The sequence below is a fragment of the Vigna unguiculata genome, chromosome 8 (assembly GCF_037176805.1).
Source record: "Vigna unguiculata cultivar grain cowpea cultivar isolate G323 ecotype 2 chromosome 8, ASM3717680v1, whole genome shotgun sequence".
In the NCBI taxonomy this organism is placed as follows: Eukaryota; Viridiplantae; Streptophyta; class Magnoliopsida; order Fabales; family Fabaceae; genus Vigna; species Vigna unguiculata.
The window spans coordinates 1,255,276-1,271,614 of record NC_140799.1 but is presented as its reverse complement, the minus strand read 5'-3'; the positions used below and the strand labels follow the sequence as shown (position 1 = coordinate 1,271,614).

At 29.3% G+C, this 16,339-nt stretch overlaps 3 protein-coding genes across 4 annotated transcripts; 2 read left to right on the top strand and 1 right to left on the bottom strand.

Annotated features, from left to right (window-relative positions):
• The first annotated feature begins 4,703 nt into the window (after positions 1-4,703).
• On the top strand, positions 4,704-8,519 carry LOC114193912 (mannan endo-1,4-beta-mannosidase 7-like). Its single transcript, XM_028083898.2, has 5 exons — positions 4,704-5,156; positions 5,686-5,880; positions 6,614-6,736; positions 7,290-7,483; positions 8,022-8,519. Exons 1-5 carry the CDS (start codon positions 4,821-4,823, stop codon positions 8,428-8,430), a joined length of 1,257 nt encoding a protein of 418 aa, XP_027939699.1. The 5' UTR covers positions 4,704-4,820; the 3' UTR covers positions 8,431-8,519.
• LOC114194211 (glucose-1-phosphate adenylyltransferase large subunit 1-like) lies at positions 8,520-11,901 on the bottom strand. Of its 2 annotated transcripts, none has more exons than XM_028084322.2 (14): positions 11,638-11,901; positions 11,374-11,496; positions 11,054-11,227; positions 10,857-10,949; positions 10,684-10,767; positions 10,497-10,552; positions 10,323-10,416; positions 10,042-10,227; positions 9,860-9,940; positions 9,694-9,780; positions 9,506-9,610; positions 9,164-9,270; positions 8,890-8,950; positions 8,520-8,791 (listed from the first exon to the last, which is right to left on the bottom strand). In XM_028084322.2, the coding sequence occupies exons 1-14, from the start codon at positions 11,866-11,868 to the stop codon at positions 8,690-8,692; spliced, it is 1,584 nt and encodes a 527-aa protein (XP_027940123.2). In that variant the 5' UTR covers positions 11,869-11,901; the 3' UTR covers positions 8,520-8,689. The 2 variants fall into 2 exon arrangements, with proteins under 2 accessions (XP_027940123.2, XP_085521932.1); XM_085665806.1 differs by having other exon boundaries at positions 11,374-11,472.
• A 1,222-nt stretch (positions 11,902-13,123) lies between these two features.
• EMB2184 (Ribosomal protein L31) lies at positions 13,124-13,875 on the top strand. The gene is made up of 2 exons (XM_028083587.2): positions 13,124-13,279; positions 13,365-13,875. The coding sequence occupies exons 1-2, from the start codon at positions 13,148-13,150 to the stop codon at positions 13,689-13,691; spliced, it is 459 nt and encodes a 152-aa protein (XP_027939388.2). The 5' UTR covers positions 13,124-13,147; the 3' UTR covers positions 13,692-13,875.
• The last annotated feature ends 2,464 nt before the right edge of the window (positions 13,876-16,339 follow it).

The following is a 16,339-nucleotide window of genomic DNA, read 5'->3' as shown; positions in this document are numbered from 1 at the left end:
ACCACCAAAGAATTATGTTTAAATTGAATTCCAAGATTTTAATAATAGATTTAGTTAAATTTTAAGTTTATTATAAATTTGTGTATTTTTAAATTGAATTTCAATTAAAAGGAATTTATGGATCGATTATTCAAATTTTTTGTATTTTCAATTAAATTTCAACATTTTAGTTATTTTTTATTAATTGAATAGCAGGTTATCTTATTTTATCATCTATTTTATTGCTTCATTATGATTTTATATCAATCATAAATTTTCACAATAAAACAAAGAATAAAATAAAATAATAATCATATTATTTAATTAATAAAAAAAATTAAGTGGTAGAAATACATCATTCAGAAATATTTTTTTAATGATTAATAAATAAAACAATTTAATTAAAAATACAAAAAAAATATAAAATAATTCAAAATTTAATTAAACTTAATCAATAATATTCTGACAAATGTTTTAAAATTCAAGATAGTAAGAATTGATTACTTCGTACGTTTAAATTATCAAGCGAAGATTTTCAAACATTATAATATTTTTAATATTTAAAAAATTGTAGTAAAAAAAAGTTGTATTATCTGCATTGGCAACGAAATATTATCAAAATATCTTATTTTTTTTTGGCAAAAGTTCATGAATTTAAGACGAAACCCACCAAAAACGTCCATGATCAAAAACTAAATCTGAAACATAATTGATCGATTAAACAATGTAGTTGAAATTGCAAACATTTAACTTTATTGTAACTTAAGAGTATTCAAATATTGTTGAGAGGTTCTGATTCCTCCTCTTATTTCATTAAAGGACAAGACTTAATCCACAAAATAGTCCTTAATTAACTCTTTTATCACTTTTATCACTTTATCCTTAATCAACATATTACTAAATAGGTTTAACATACATTTTATTCTCACAACTTTTTTTGGAATTCCAATTTTATCTTATTAATTTTTATGTATAATTTTAAATAGATTATATTCTTAAAAATTTCATCAATCAAGTTTTTTTATATTACGGTATATAATTTTACGTGTGAGATTATATATTAATGAATAATTTGATATTATGTCTAATAATAATAAATTTATTAAAATATATGTTTGATGATTGAAATACTCTTAAGAAATAAATTTAAATTTAACTCAATTTTATAAAATTAATTAGTAAAATAAAATAAAATTTATTATATATTATAAATTTATCTTATTTATAATTGATTTAAAATTTATTTTAAGAAAATTTCAACATGTAAGTGTTACTTTGATTGGCTTACCATTAAAAGCATTTCAACAAAAGTTTGCAAATTTTAAAGTGGTAGACAGGTAATTTCTTGGTGCCATTAAAGCCAGTTGGAAATGTTGGATGGAATTTATTTTCAGATTCACTGAAATTCAATTTATAAATAAAAACTAGTCAGTGAAAATAGACAAATAGTTAAAAAAGTGAAGTTTATAAATAAAATAAAAGCTAAATATGTTTTTTCCTTTAATTTTTATTAAAAATTAAACTTAGTCAATTTAATCTTTTAATCTAGATCGAATTTGAGATAAACAATTATATATATATATATATATATATATATATATATATATATAAAAAGTAAAAATGATGTCAAATATTTATATATATAACTAAATTAATTCAAAACAAAAAGACTCATTTCAATTTTTATGAAAAGAAAAATTAAAAGACTAAAAATATGTTTAATTTAAAAATAATTATAAAAAGATTAATTTTAAAAGCGAGCCTGAAGCATGTCACTTTGGGAGCATGATTCCATCCGAAGCATCGGACCTTAAATTTTGTCCGAAAGTCGATTTCATAGAATTCACGGGGCAACAATGTTGCATGTATGGACATAAAAAATTATGATGCTTTTGTGTTCCATCATCATTTCAGCATCAAAATGATACACTTTCAGACCCCACAACACACTCTCACATTGACATCTCAGTTTCTCTTCTCTATAATTCCATAAACTTTAATCACTAACATTTTTTCTTTTGTATAATTTCTTTTTATTTACTCAATAATATATATTCCATCACAAACAGTCAATTCAATTATATCTTAGGAGCCTTATGGCATTCAAATGGTGAGAGAATGCATGAAAAGTAAGGCCATTTGAAATGAGAAAAATAAATTATAATTAATTTAATTAATAAGCACCTAATGTTTCCGGCCAACCCAAATTTGAACTTCATCACAATTTTGTTTTTAAAAGACACCTCAAAAGATGGAGAGAAGTAAAAATATTTAAATTTCGTTTGACTTCGATTCCTAAACGATGTAAAATTTATTGGATGTATCAGACCATAATTAGATAATATAATACAAGAATAAAATATTTTTTATGGTAATTTAATAAAATTTAAGTATAGATTAAAATTGAGAAATAATTATTTTTAAATATGAATTTTATTGATTTGAATAATTAATTATAAACAATGTGTAACTTTTTTTCACATACCAATTTAAAAAAAATTAAAATATAAAAAAAAATATGAAATTTAGTATAAATTGTTTCCAACACGGTTTACCTTTATCACATTATAATACTTAAACAAATTGTTCTTTTTTTCATATATTTTATTTTGTATTTTTCTTTAAATAGGATAAATTACCGATAATAAGTAAAAATTAAGATGTATCTTATAAGTACAATAAGCTACTTTAATATCTCATTTATAATTAAAAGTAATAAATGAACCGGATGATGTAGGTGTCGTCTAGAACAAGTTTGATTTTAAGTGAAAATTTTATCTCGGTTAGAGATGTGTATAATTATGGATAATATTTTGTTTTTAAAATTGCATATAAAAATAAAAATGTATATGTACATATCTATTTTTATTTTAAATTGCGTTGAATTATACTTTTAATTTCCATTTTTTTAAATATTAATTTGATTTTTATTTTGAGAAATTCGATGTAATTAAGTTTTATTTGTCAGTGATGTATTAACAAAGTTTAAAGAGGTGTGACGTATTAATTTGTGATTTATTTTAATTTTAATTTTTTAATGTTAAAAAAAATGTCATTTGTTTAGTTATCGTCGTGCCACGTGATAATAATAATGTTACGTGTCACAACACACTAGGTGTCAAAAATTATTGAATTTTTATAAAATTTGTTACTAGATTGAAACAAAAAAAAAAAACCAAAATCAAAGTAAGACAAGTACAATGACACCTAGCATGATAATGACATCTAACACTGTCATTGTCACATCACACTGTCATCACCACATCAACTTGACACGTGACAAATTTTTAATTTTTTTCTTAAATTAAAAAAACAAAAAATTATTAATTGACACGTAATACATTTTTAATGTTGTTAGTATAATACTAACAAAAAAGACATGTTTGGATTAAAATTTTCAAAATATACCAAATTAAGACACTTATAAAAATACCAAATTAATATTTCCAACAAAAAATGACCAGAAAGACATGATTTAACCTTTAAAATTTTAAAATATTTTCAAGTTATTAAATAGTCCAAAAAATTATATGAATTTTTTTCATTTAATTTTATAACTTATTTATAAAACATACATTCTATCTTTTTTATTTTTTATACAATTATTTTATATTAATTTTATTATTGATATTTTTATTTTATATATACCCTTATAATTTATTTTTTATATTTAATATTAAGAAAAACATGTATTCTTTTAATTGATACTCGATATCATATTTTCTTGACTTGTGATTTTTATTTTCTGTAAAAAAATATTTAATTAATATTTAAAATAATAAATAATGAATATCAGTATAATGAAGAATAATTTTATTTACTTTTATTAAGGAATTGTATAAGGTTACCGTTGGGTAAATAAAATGAATTATGAATTAAGATTATAGTTATACTTATATTTTTATTAGTTTTAAATAATTATCCACCTTTCTTAAACTTTTAATAAAATAAAAATGAAATCACGAGAATTAAATTAAATTCCTACTATAGGTTTGATATTTTTATGGCAGACAAGCAGTTTTAATTTCTTTACCAAATAAAATATATTTCAATCAAATTACACCTATTGAATTTCCATCAAATGTTATATTATTAAATAGTCTTTAGAATTTTTTTACATAAATCTGTATTAATCTAAAATATCTAACGATATAACATCATTTTTAAAATATAAATTATTTAAGAATTATTTTATTGTTGTTCCGTTTCACTGATATTAATAATCATGATAATATTAAATTTTAATTTAATAACTAGGTTGACAAAAACTTATTAATACTATGTAAAACTTATACCAATATAATTTTATTTAAAAAAAAATAATATTATCGTTATATATATATATATATATATATATATAATAGCACCTTAAGATATAATATTTAATTATTTATTTTTGATTATTTATATTTGTTGTGTGTGCATACGTTAATTAGTTTGTATTTTTATTGTGAATTATATATTTTATTATTTAATAAATTTTTATGCCATCACAAATAAACTTTAGATCCACGTCTATTTTAAATGTATTAAAAATTATAAAATTGAACATATATCAATCATTGAAATTTTATACAAATAGCATTAATTAATTTCGGATGTTTAATTCTTACATTAATAATTAAATGTGATAATTATCATAAGATTAGAATTTAGATTTACCTAAAAGTTTAAGTTTTCTTTCCACTTATATAAATACAGTGATAGTCCCTATTCACAGACACGCACTTGCCATTATAAACAGTGTGGGACTCGCTTCAGTGCTGCAAATTGAGCAGTATCATTCCCAGTTCTTCACGCCACCAAAAACCAGAGAGTGAAGATTTTTGAAAAGCAGAACAATGAAGCTTGGTTTCTTTCTGTTTTCTCTGGTTCTCTACCAGATGATACTACAACCTGGGATCTTCAAAGTAGAAGGTGATGATGATGATGATGAGTTTGTGAGAGTAAGAGGGGTGCAGCTTCTGCTGAATGGGAAACCCTTCTATGCTAATGGTTATAATGCTTATTGGCTCATGTACATGGCCTCTGATCCATCTCAGAGAAACAAGGTTTCATCTGCATTTCAAGTAGCTGCAAACCATGGACTCAGCATAGCAAGAACATGGGCTTTCAGTGATGGTGGAGATAACCCCCTTCAATACTCTCCTGGATCCTACAATGAACACATGTTCCTGGTCCGTTTTCATCTCCATTTTGCAATCTCACTGCATTCTTTTCTATAAACATTCTGATAACCTTAAACCTCGACTTCTAAGCGATGTAAGACGGCATTTAATTTTAGACTTCGACTTCTAAACAATGTAAGATTAGCAAATGCCGTGTGAAGAAGATTAAAGATTTGTTTAAATTTAATTATAATGTTTATGAAAGCATATAATATGATCATGTTATAGATATTGTTAGGAATTCAAGTGTGAGTCTAAGTCTCACATTAATTAGAAATGAGAAAGTAAAGCATTATATAAGAATAAAAACCCATAAACTTATTGTCTTAAGATTTTTGTTGAGAGTGATGCCAATACCTTATATAGTTGAACTCAGGTCTCATTACTGTTATATCTTCTCAGTAAAACCTCCTCAATAAACCTAACAAAGTGATATCAGAATTAACATTAGTTGTTCTGTGAAATGCATGCCTGTTATAATTGGTGTACAGTTTTCTGCAGCGGTAATAATGATATTTTGGCTGTGTGAATAATGAAGGGACTAGACTTTGTAATATCAGAAGCCAGAAAGTATGGGACCAAGTTGGTGTTGAGTTTGGTGAATAACTATGATGACTTTGGAGGAAAGAAACAATATGTTGAGTGGGCAAAGAGTCAGGGCCAGTCCCTACATTCTGAAGATGATTTCTTCACAAACTCTCTTGTTAAGGAATTCTACAAAAACCATATCAAGGTAATTCAACTTTTCATTACTGTATTTTCTTTTCTTTTTAATATTATTTTATCAGATCAATTTAGAATATATAAATAATCGTTAATTTTATCTTACAGGCTCATTTTATAAGAATGAGTTAAACCGAAAATTCACTTTTAATATGATATTCGAGTCATGTATTGAAGAGATTTGTTGTCTGTTGAACATGTTGTTTCACCTATTATCAAACTATTATTAGATTATCTATTAATGTGTAGTATCATGTTCGAGTTGTATATGTCTCAGCAAAATAATATTGATTTATTGATTTATAGTATATAATTGGAAAAAGGAAGTTCAAAAAAAGTTTACCATCACCAGCTTTTGTAGTTGTTTGGTATGTGAGCATAAATGTTTAGCAGCTGAAAGGTAGCAAGAATTAATGAAGCTGTTATAGAGGTGTAGACTTTTCTTAAAGAATGTTGCTACTTGCTACTCCTACAAACTTGTGATTTTTTCAACCATCTTAATGTTTGTACATGTGCACTGTGCTATCCACCACTTCTTATATAAAGAGCATTTAAGTACAACGAATCAAACAAACACTGCATGAAGAAAAATTCAGCACTAACTACATATGCAGTGTGCAGTAATTTTTTATTATTATTAGTTGCTGTCTCAGCTACTTCTGCTCGTGACAACATTTGTAGCAAGGTTTTTGAAGTGAAAAAGACACATAACAATGTGGTTTTATGTTTTGTCTGCATGATAGAGTGTACTCACAAGGCGTAATAACTTCACGGGAGTGGTTTACAAAGATGATCCAACCATAATGGCTTGGGAACTCATGAATGAAATTAGATGCCCTTCTGATCATTCAGGAAACACAGTTCAGGTAATTATTACAAAGAAAAAAAAATTATTTAAAAAAAGAAATTCTTTATTGGATGCATTAGAATTTGTTATTGTGTATTGAAATTCTCAAAAAGTATTTTCTAAAGTTTTGTCCAAATAAATATAGCCTTCAATTTTGTTAGGAAGAATAGAAGGGTAGAAAACCTTTAGACATGAATGTATTTTTTTTTAAAATACAGAGATGAAAATAAAAAATAAATAAATTTCTTCTATCTGTCTACTATTTTTTTTACAAAATTATTGAAAACAAGGTTGATATAACTGTCTTTTGAAACAAATGTTTGAAACTCTAGCCTCTGGTTAAAGTAGAAAAAAATATATCATCAATTAATTCGAACTTGGTGTAAATATATTTTGAAGATGACTATAAAATAACCAAACATATCAAATGTCACCATATATCTTTAGATGACGAAATAAAACCTTTATGTACTATCAATACAAAGAAAAAGAAAACTAAGAGAATCCTTTATAATTATTTATGAAAAAGTAATACAATTATATATGATTTTTGTTTTGAAACATTTTGACAGGCTTGGATTACTGAAATGGCAACTTACTTGAAATCCATAGATGGAAATCATTTACTTGAAGCTGGTCTGGAGGGCTTCTATGGACTTTCAAAGAATGAGTCTAATCCAAATTTCCAAGTTGGAACAGATTTCATTGCAAACAACCAAATCCCTGCCATTGATTTTGCCACAGTTCATTCATACCCTGATCAATGGTGTGGAATTTCACTTCTATTTAATCATCAATCACCATTTTTCTTAGGCCACATTTAGACACATTTTATCTATAAATATCTCCTTAGAATTCTTAATGCTGCCTAAAAAGGTTGATACACTTCTTTCAATCACATACAGATAGATATATATTGTTAGAAATTTCACATCGATTAAAAATAAGACTAATTCAGAATGTAAATCTTACCTTACAAGTTAGTCTTGTAAGGTTGATACACTATCAATCAATCACATACTGCTGTATATTGTTAGAAGTTTCATATCGGCTAATAAAATTAAATCTTACCTTACAAGTTAGTCCTGTAAGGTTGATACACTGTCAATCAATCACGTACTGCTGTATATTGTTAAAAGTCTTACATCGACCGATAAGAGATTAATTCATGATGCAAATCTTACTTTACAAACCAATTTTATAAGGTTTAGTTAGGTTTAAAGTTCACCTAACTGGTTTCTTAGTATTCTAAGGAAAGATTTTATTTTTGATGATAATGCTGAATTGGGTAAGGTTATGAGCAGGTTACCAGGATCAAGCAATGAAGAACAAACCTTATTTTTGGTTCGATGGCTGAATGATCACATACAAGATGCACAGATTATTATTCAGAAGCCAGTTTTGTTTGGTGAGTTTGGAGTATCAGTGAAAAACATGAGCAGTGACTCAATTACACTAAGGGATCAATTTTTCAACTTGGTCTATTCTTCAATCTATTCATCAGCAAGTGATGGTGGTGCAGCAACTGGTGGCTTGTTTTGGCATCTTTTAGCAGAAGGAATGGATTCTTTTAAAGATGGCTATGAAGTGCCCTTAGATGAGAATAGTTCAACTGCTACTTTGATTGCTCAAGAGTCTCAGAAGCTCAACAGAATCAGGATGAAGAAATCCTCCATTGTTAAGAAGAATAAAGCAAGGGATGTTAGAAACTGAGATAAGTCTTCAACACTTTGTAAAATGAGTGTTCACTTTTTCTTTATTCTAGTAAAAAATTATTTAATTATAAAGGAATATTTATTAAATAGTTTTTATTATAAATAATTATTTAAATTTAAAAATGTAAAGAATCTTTGATTGAAACAAAACAACAGAAACTATTTATTCCGAAACTGAGAGAGTTCCTACATGAAGTGTAACTTGGAGTATACAATGGAACAGACTAATCCTACTACACTTTCTGCAACAAACTCCTTCAAATCACTGTTCCATCTTTGATTGTTGCATTCTTCACTATAACTACGATGCCAGACCTAATGTAGAATCCCTCTTCAGGCCTGTCAGCTTCTTCAACACCCTGTGGAGTCATCAAAAAAACTAAATCAGCAAACAAAACAAAAACGTTGGATTGTGAAAAACCATGTTTCCACAGTGAGTTTTTTATGCAACACTTACATCAGCATTGGCAATGATCACATTTCTTCCTATTTTGGCATTCTTGTCAATGATGCACTTCCTTCAAAATCAGAAACAAAGAACTTAGAATGAGGCAATGGTCAAATTCCAAACCATTTGATCACAGAATTCAGTTTTTTACTGGATTTTGTGTTGCTATTTTCTGTTGAGCATTAAAAACACACTATTTTGATTCTGAAAGAATAAGGAACAACACTAGACATTTTTGTTCTATTTGAGTATGAAAAGGTTTCACTAAGTGACATCATGGTACCTGATTTTGGTATTCTCTCCAACACCCATTGGAACCTTTCCAGCTGCCAGCAGTGTTGCAATTTCAGAATCAGTTTGATAGAAGTCAGCACCCATCATCATGGTATCCTGCATAACAAGGTTCATAAGTACATGCATCTCACACAGCATCCTCAACTTTTACTCCTATAATACTCATTTGCAATTATTTAAATCGAATTCTGCAGTTTCAATTAAGAAAAAACAACTCAGAGGGGTGAAATGGTGTGCTAAAGTTTTGACATTTTGAGGCCATGGTACCAATTTTCAATGGTGAGAAGTATAACCCTTCATGATGCAGAGAAAAACTGCAGAATAAGCTTACCTGAAGCTCTGAACCAGCCTCTAAACGTGAGCGCAAACCAACAACAGAATGTTGAACTTTACACTGATTCAAGAAGACCCCATGAGAGATAATTGCGTCCACAATCTGCAAAAACCAAGCTCAGTTATTCATTTGCTGTAATAGCATAAAAAAAAAAGAAGCAAACCAGTAAAAGTTATCACTCTTACCCTGCATTTTATTGCTCTAGTGGGTGGTAGGTTTCTTGGGGAAGTGAAGAAAGGCCTCTTCTGATCATAGAACTCAAACTTTGGAGACTAAAAATAATAAAACCAGTAAATGTCACAGATGGGAAAAAAAACTTCAAATTAAGAATTAACTATAGAGGAAATAAACCTGTTCTGTTAGGTCCAGATTGGCTTCAAAGAAGGACTTGATAGTTCCAATATCTTTCCAGTAATTCTTGAACATATATGCCTGAAAATACAAACAGAAACAAAATCATCAAGAACAGAAAGGAATTTTACTTCATTAGCATAAGAGCATCATTCAATTCCATGGTTTGGATTGTTTCTCACTTGGACTTTGTGGTCCCTCAAAGAAGATGGGATAATTTCAGATTCTAAGTCATTACAAGAAGGACAACTCCATCTTAGCAGTTTCAGCAGCACCTCAGTTCTGAACACAAAAACTCCCATTGGAGAAATGAAAGGATATTTCTCTGCTTCTTCTGCACTTAACCCTAGGAGAGTGGTATCAACACGCTGCAGTTATCAAAGTGACAGTGAATTAGCTCTGAACAACACTTCATTTTTCATTCAATATCTGAAATGTGAGAGTTAAGGCACAACTATTGTACCATTGCGTTCACATCAGCTTCATTTGGATTTTCTAAAAACTCTGTAACCCTTCCCCTTTTATCAATTTTCATTAGCCCATGATCATATGCACCGCTACAAAATAGTTAACATTGGTCAACTCCAACAGTTTATTGTTTCTGAAATTAATACATTTTACTTTTCCATATACATACCTTTCATCCATAGGTACACATGAAACTGTGATATCAGCATTGTTCGCACTGTGTTGCTGCAAGCATAGTCCTCATCAATTAGTGTTAACTTTAGAAATTGGTCACTGCATGTTTCTGTAAGCACAGTTCCCATGAACTATGTACAATGAATGATGAAATTTTAGCTGAGAAATTAATTAAGTTGTACCTCCACAAGCTTCAAATAGTCCATCCGGCAAAGATGGTCACCAGAAATTATCATTATGTGTTCAATATTCTTGTTCTTGGCATCCTGCATGGTAATCATCCACACACACATTCATTTTATGTTACTAAATAAGAAATTTTAGCATAGATTCATGTAGCATTCATAATACCTACCTCAAAAACCCAGATAAATCGCCTCACTGCATCAGCTGTTCCTTGGAACCATTTGCTCCCAGATTCTCCAGGAGTTTGAGTAGCAGCCAAGACCTGTTTCATGTAAATTACCCCAACTTTGATCATAGATTCACCGATAAGTTTCTTCAAACTTGTCTATAAATCTCACTCTTTTTCAAATGCTGGAAACAACTTACCTCCACAAAACCACCTCCAAAGTTCACTCCATTTTTAATATTATACGTGCGAGACAGGTGCGCATTGAGGGAGAAAGAGTTGAACTGAGTTAAAACGTACACTTTCCTGATGCCACTGTTGATGCAATTGCTCATAGGAATATCTATGAGTCTGTAACACCCTCCAATGGAAACCTGCAAACATCATGAAATTGTTAATCAATAACTCCACACATATATTTCATCACATTCAGAATCCATCACTGTCACGAGAATCTTTAATGTCGGAAAATTTAAAACAAAAACCTCTAAAGAAAATGATATAAACTAGAAAACCATACAGCGGCCTTGGCTCTTGTGCTGGTAAGAGGAAAGAGTCGAGTTCCAGCACCTCCACCCAGTATGATGGCAGCTACATTTTCAGGGTTTGCCTTTGGACTCTGAAAAACTGATCCCTCCGTTGCCTACCAGAAAAATCAAAACCGACATTACTATTTAGAATCATTAACGAAAACAAAAACATCTCATGCACCAACATGTGACTCAGATCAGATGACAAAAAACACACGTGTATCATCAGAAAAATGTTTGCATGTAGCTATTACCGGAGACTCTACGTTGACGTTGACGTCTGAAGAGTAAACAGCGCGTGCAGTGGCAGGCTTGAGACTCGAAGCCTTAAAACTCTTGCATGGTTGAGTACTGGGAAATCTTACGTTAAGACTTCCCCTTGTGTTCTCACCCCAGAAGCCAGAACTTCTTCTTCTTATCCCAAACCCCTTGTTAGCTACAATATTACGGCTTGCATCGGGAGTTGCAATGGTTGCATTCATCATGGCTCTCTTTCACACTCTTGAACAATGCAGTACTGAGGGACCCAGAAGTGAAGTGTGTTGAGTTGAGATCAGTGAAATCAAGTTTTTCTTATGGTATTTGCGTGTGTATCAGATCTGAAAGTGACGAAATATATATAGATTTTTGATGAGATTGTTAGAGAATATCATGGGTGAGAGCCATTGCCAAATGAGTCATTACCAGCGAAAAAAATGGCAGAAATTTATGCAGTTCATGACTCACTACATGCTACACATTATATCTTCCGAGGAATCAGATGGTATTCACAGAACAGAACCTTTGGAACCTTTTTTTTTTTTTTACGTGTTAGCTTCCTTAAAAACTTTGTTTTTGTCCTAAAGAAAATGTTTTGTTCTAACTATTAACATCAACATTCTTTTTCTAGTTCAATAATTGTGATGGCATAATTTTCAAATTATTTAAATGTGTATTAAAATAAAAAATTATTTTGATTTGGGTTAAAAATTGGACCAAAATGATTTGGACTTCTACTTCCTATATTTCCTACATTCTTCAAATTCTTAAACTGACTATTTAGCTATAACTAACTTCTACATATTCTGAAAAATTTAAAGAATAAACTTTTTCGAATTTCTAAAATAAGAAATTTCGGAAATAAAATTTCAGAATATAATTTTTAAAATAGAATTTTCGAAACATATGAAATTTGTTTTTTGGTATGAGATTTTCAAAATAAACTTTCTAAAGCATATATAATATATTTTTGAATGAATTTTGGATGAAACATATTTTGAATAATATTTTGGAAAGAACTTTCTAAAGTAAATGAAATATGTTTCAGTTTTTAGAATAATATTTTGAATGTTTTGTCTAAAGAAGCAAAACTAATTAATATCAACACTCTTTTTTCTAGTTCAATAATTGGGATGGCATAAACTAACTAGGAAAAGTGAAAATGAAGCAAAACTTTCAAATTACTTAAATGTGTATTAAATTAAAAAAAAATTATTTCATTATAATAGAACTGGGTTAAAATTCGAACAAAATGATTTGGACTTTTACTCCCTATTTCCTACATTCTTCCAATTTTTAAAATGACTATTTTGCTTTCATTAACTATAACTTCCTGAATATATATATATATATATATATATATATATATATATATATATATATATATATATATATATATATATATATATATATATATATATATATATATATATATATATTTTCTAGAATTAAAGCTTAATGGGCTTGTTGGGCCGAATGGAGAAGCCCATTTGGTGACGACCACATATGCAATGTCTGTCCGTAACCATAATCTCATCTCTGTCACAAACGGATAGGTACCTGAAAATGGCGCAGAGTGTGACGAACACATTCCTTCGAGGAACACCCATTCTTCCACTTCCACCTCCTAAGAAAAACGTAACCAATTTCAAACTCAGAGGTACCAAGTTTGAGTGTGGAATGATGAATTTTGATAGAGTTTTTTGTTTGAATTTGTTGGCAGGTAGGGAGAGTGGTGCAGTGTGGGGTGCGGTGCAGGAAGAAGGATATACACCCAGAGTTCCATGGCGACGCCAAGGTGTACTGTAACGGAGAGCTGGTGATGACGACGGGTGGGACCCAGAAGGAGTATGTGGTGGACGTGTGGTCCGGGAACCACCCTTTCTACCTCGGCAACCGCTCGGCGGTTATGGTGAGCGACGACCAGGTCGAGAAGTTCAGGAAGAAGTTCGGCGAGCTCACGCAGATTATGGAGATTCCTGTGCTCAAAGGAGAGATTGTTATCCCCTCTAGACGCAAGGGGGTTTCCAAGGGAGGCAAAAAGAAGTGATCTTCTCTTTCTCATCTTGGTAATTTTTTTTTTTTTTGTTCAATTTCAATTTGTGTAATATGATGAAACACTTTTTCTCTCAACTGTTTGAAAAAATGCTGCAATGGATATTGTTTTCAGCAAACGGGTGAATGTGGATATGTTTGTCACTGGTAAGAAAATGCACTGGGATTCGTTGTGTTGATTTTTTGCTCTGACAGATAAAACTACTCGGGTGTTACATTTTTTTTTTTTGTTCGTTTGGATTAGTTTATTTTTTACTCCAATTTATAAACGAGCTTGTTAATTTTTATTTCTGAGAAGAAAAATAAGGTCCAAACGATATGGTTATGAGACTTGAATGATGAGGATAATGGTGTTGGAGATCTCGTTCGATTAGTAATGTGGTTAAAATAGTACATATTAGTGGAAGAGAACTCGTCTCATGAACCAGCTTCCTGAGTTGCATTAAATATTAATTGGAATTTTTGAATGATCTCAGAATCTATGTATGATTCTATTGAAGTGACTGTTATATTGGCTGATAGAGTCACCCGTTCTCTTACCATTGTCAAATCAATGCACAAGTACACAAACTTATGTTCACAAGGAGTGTTAGAAATTTCAAATTGACTTGTAATATGATACAATGAAGGGATATCCTTCACTTCATGACCTAGCTTTGGAAGTTGTGATAAGCTCAAATCCAAATTCTAAAGTTCTTGATGTTGTTGTTTGTTAAGAGCTACAGAAGTACAATTGAGTTCAAGGATTGATGTGGGTGGGAAAATTCCTTCATGAACTTTCTCAGTTATTTGAGGCAGGGGATTTCTCTATGTCCTAAGGATTGTATAATTTTGAAAGCATCTGAGCACGAACTTCTCCTCTGTTTTTTTGTTAGCTGATGTAACCTGCAAGCTAATTGGAGGATAAAACCATGAACATGGTTGCAATTTAATTTCTTATCAGTTTTAGAACTGTTTCATGTCCATAAATAAATAGACTATGCAGAACAGTATGTTTGATGTTCTGCATAGTTGGTTTTGGTCTAGGAACCTTCCCAGTTCCTGCAGAATGTCGCGGTTACCATGATCATGTGCTAATTAAAGTTTCACAACATTGATAATGATTTACTTGTTAATTAATGTTTTGAACTTGCATGCCTGTTTTTTTTTAATAAACCAAAGATTATTGAAACATGAAATAGAATTACAAGGTATAAGGTGCTGCATATTGAATGAATATTACTCTGGCTGTTACATTTTGATGCTGTGTCCTGTTTTAGATTTTTGCGTGCATATTGATGTTAATGGCAGCCAAAATCTGAGAACACTTTATCATGCACCCAAAGCCTCCCTTACAAGAATTGTTGCAGCAAACTTATATACCAGAAAATGACTGGAACAAACTTATATTCGATAATTTTGCAGATACTGCTAAGCTTTATCATTAGCAGAACTTTCACTGTGTGTGAATGTGAGTATTTGACAGCTGAGAGAAAGTACAAATGCTGGTTCAATCATTATTTTCTTTTATCGGCAAATATTAGTTGCTGATATTTTGTTAGCGCATGATGGTTGATCGTTTCATGATGTTCCTAAAGATAACATTACCAAGGTTTGAGAGAATCGCATGATCTTATGAACTTTAATTTAGATGTGTTCTTGTTATAAACTGTCTCATACTGTAAGGACAAAAAGGATGAAAAATAAGAAATTAGCTATTAAATGCACAAAGAAAGAGTCATCTTCATGAATGTGAGTGAAAATCTTCATAAATGTGAGCAAATTTGCTTTCTGCACACCCTATAGATTTGGTTTCTGAACATACTAATATCGTAATATTTTTGTTTTAAGAATTCTCTTTTTGTGATGTATTAAGGTCCAATTCAATATAATATGCTGTTTGGACTGCATAAAAATGGTTTAGAATCCACCAAAAAGTTATAACTACAAAAAAGTGGACACTTAATCAATCAAAATGTTGAAATAAAATGAGAGAAGATGCAATAATTAAAGAAAAACTAAGTAACTGTCGATATTAATCAATCATATTAGTAACTTAATCCATTAAAATATTTTTTTAAGAATTCAGAAAATGAAATTAAACTGTATTAATCGATTATGTTATTTACTTAATCAATTAAATGTTGACTTAATCGATTATGTCCAGATTTAATCAATTGGTACAAAAATAAAACAAGGTTTCAATTTGTATTAACCTATTCCATTAAAATTTGACTAAAATTGAGGATCTTTTGTTGGTTTATATACATTTTAAGACCCACACTAATATTGATCATTTACCTAACACACCTCTTATAATTATTGGTTTATATACATTTGGACATCATAAAAACATATAATTATTGAATATTTTTTTCTTGACATAGTAACATATTTAGGCAAAACATATTTAAAAAAATATATATTGTTTCATTATATAAAATTGAGAAGAAAAAAAAAGTAATCTTTCAAATTTATATGAATTGATAGCGGATATTGAATATTAAATAAAGTTATATACATATCTCTAATTTTAAAAATTACACAAATTGTATATTTTAATCTTGATCATTCTCAATCAAATGTAATAGATAATAATTTATTACTCCTATTCTCACAAAACAAAAATATTGTCATTATTTAAAAAATTCATTATAAATACAA

What these genes read in the sequence shown, in the direction of transcription:
- LOC114193912 (XM_028083898.2), top strand. Translation starts at nt 4,821, where the DNA reads ATGAAGCTTGGTTTCTTTCTGTTTTCTCTGGTTCTCTACCAGATGATA. An exon ending in TCTACAAAAACCATATCAAG is followed by an intron (nt 5,881 to 6,613) that starts GTAATTCAACTT and finishes TCTGCATGATAG; the next exon opens with AGTGTACTCACAAGGCGTAA. An exon ending in ATTCAGGAAACACAGTTCAG is followed by an intron (nt 6,737 to 7,289) that starts GTAATTATTACA and finishes ACATTTTGACAG; the next exon opens with GCTTGGATTACTGAAATGGC.
- LOC114194211 (XM_028084322.2), bottom strand. Translation starts at nt 11,868, where the DNA reads ATGATGAATGCAACCATTGCAACTCCCGATGCAAGCCGTAATATTGTA. An exon ending in GCACAAGAGCCAAGGCCGCT is followed by an intron (nt 11,228 to 11,373) that starts GTATGGTTTTCT and finishes TGATGTTTGCAG; the next exon opens with GTTTCCATTGGAGGGTGTTA. An exon ending in AAGCTGATGTGAACGCAATG is followed by an intron (nt 10,228 to 10,322) that starts GTACAATAGTTG and finishes TGATAACTGCAG; the next exon opens with CGTGTTGATACCACTCTCCT.
- EMB2184 (XM_028083587.2), top strand. Translation starts at nt 13,148, where the DNA reads ATGCAATGTCTGTCCGTAACCATAATCTCATCTCTGTCACAAACGGAT. An exon ending in TTCCACCTCCTAAGAAAAAC is followed by an intron (nt 13,280 to 13,364) that starts GTAACCAATTTC and finishes ATTTGTTGGCAG; the next exon opens with GTAGGGAGAGTGGTGCAGTG.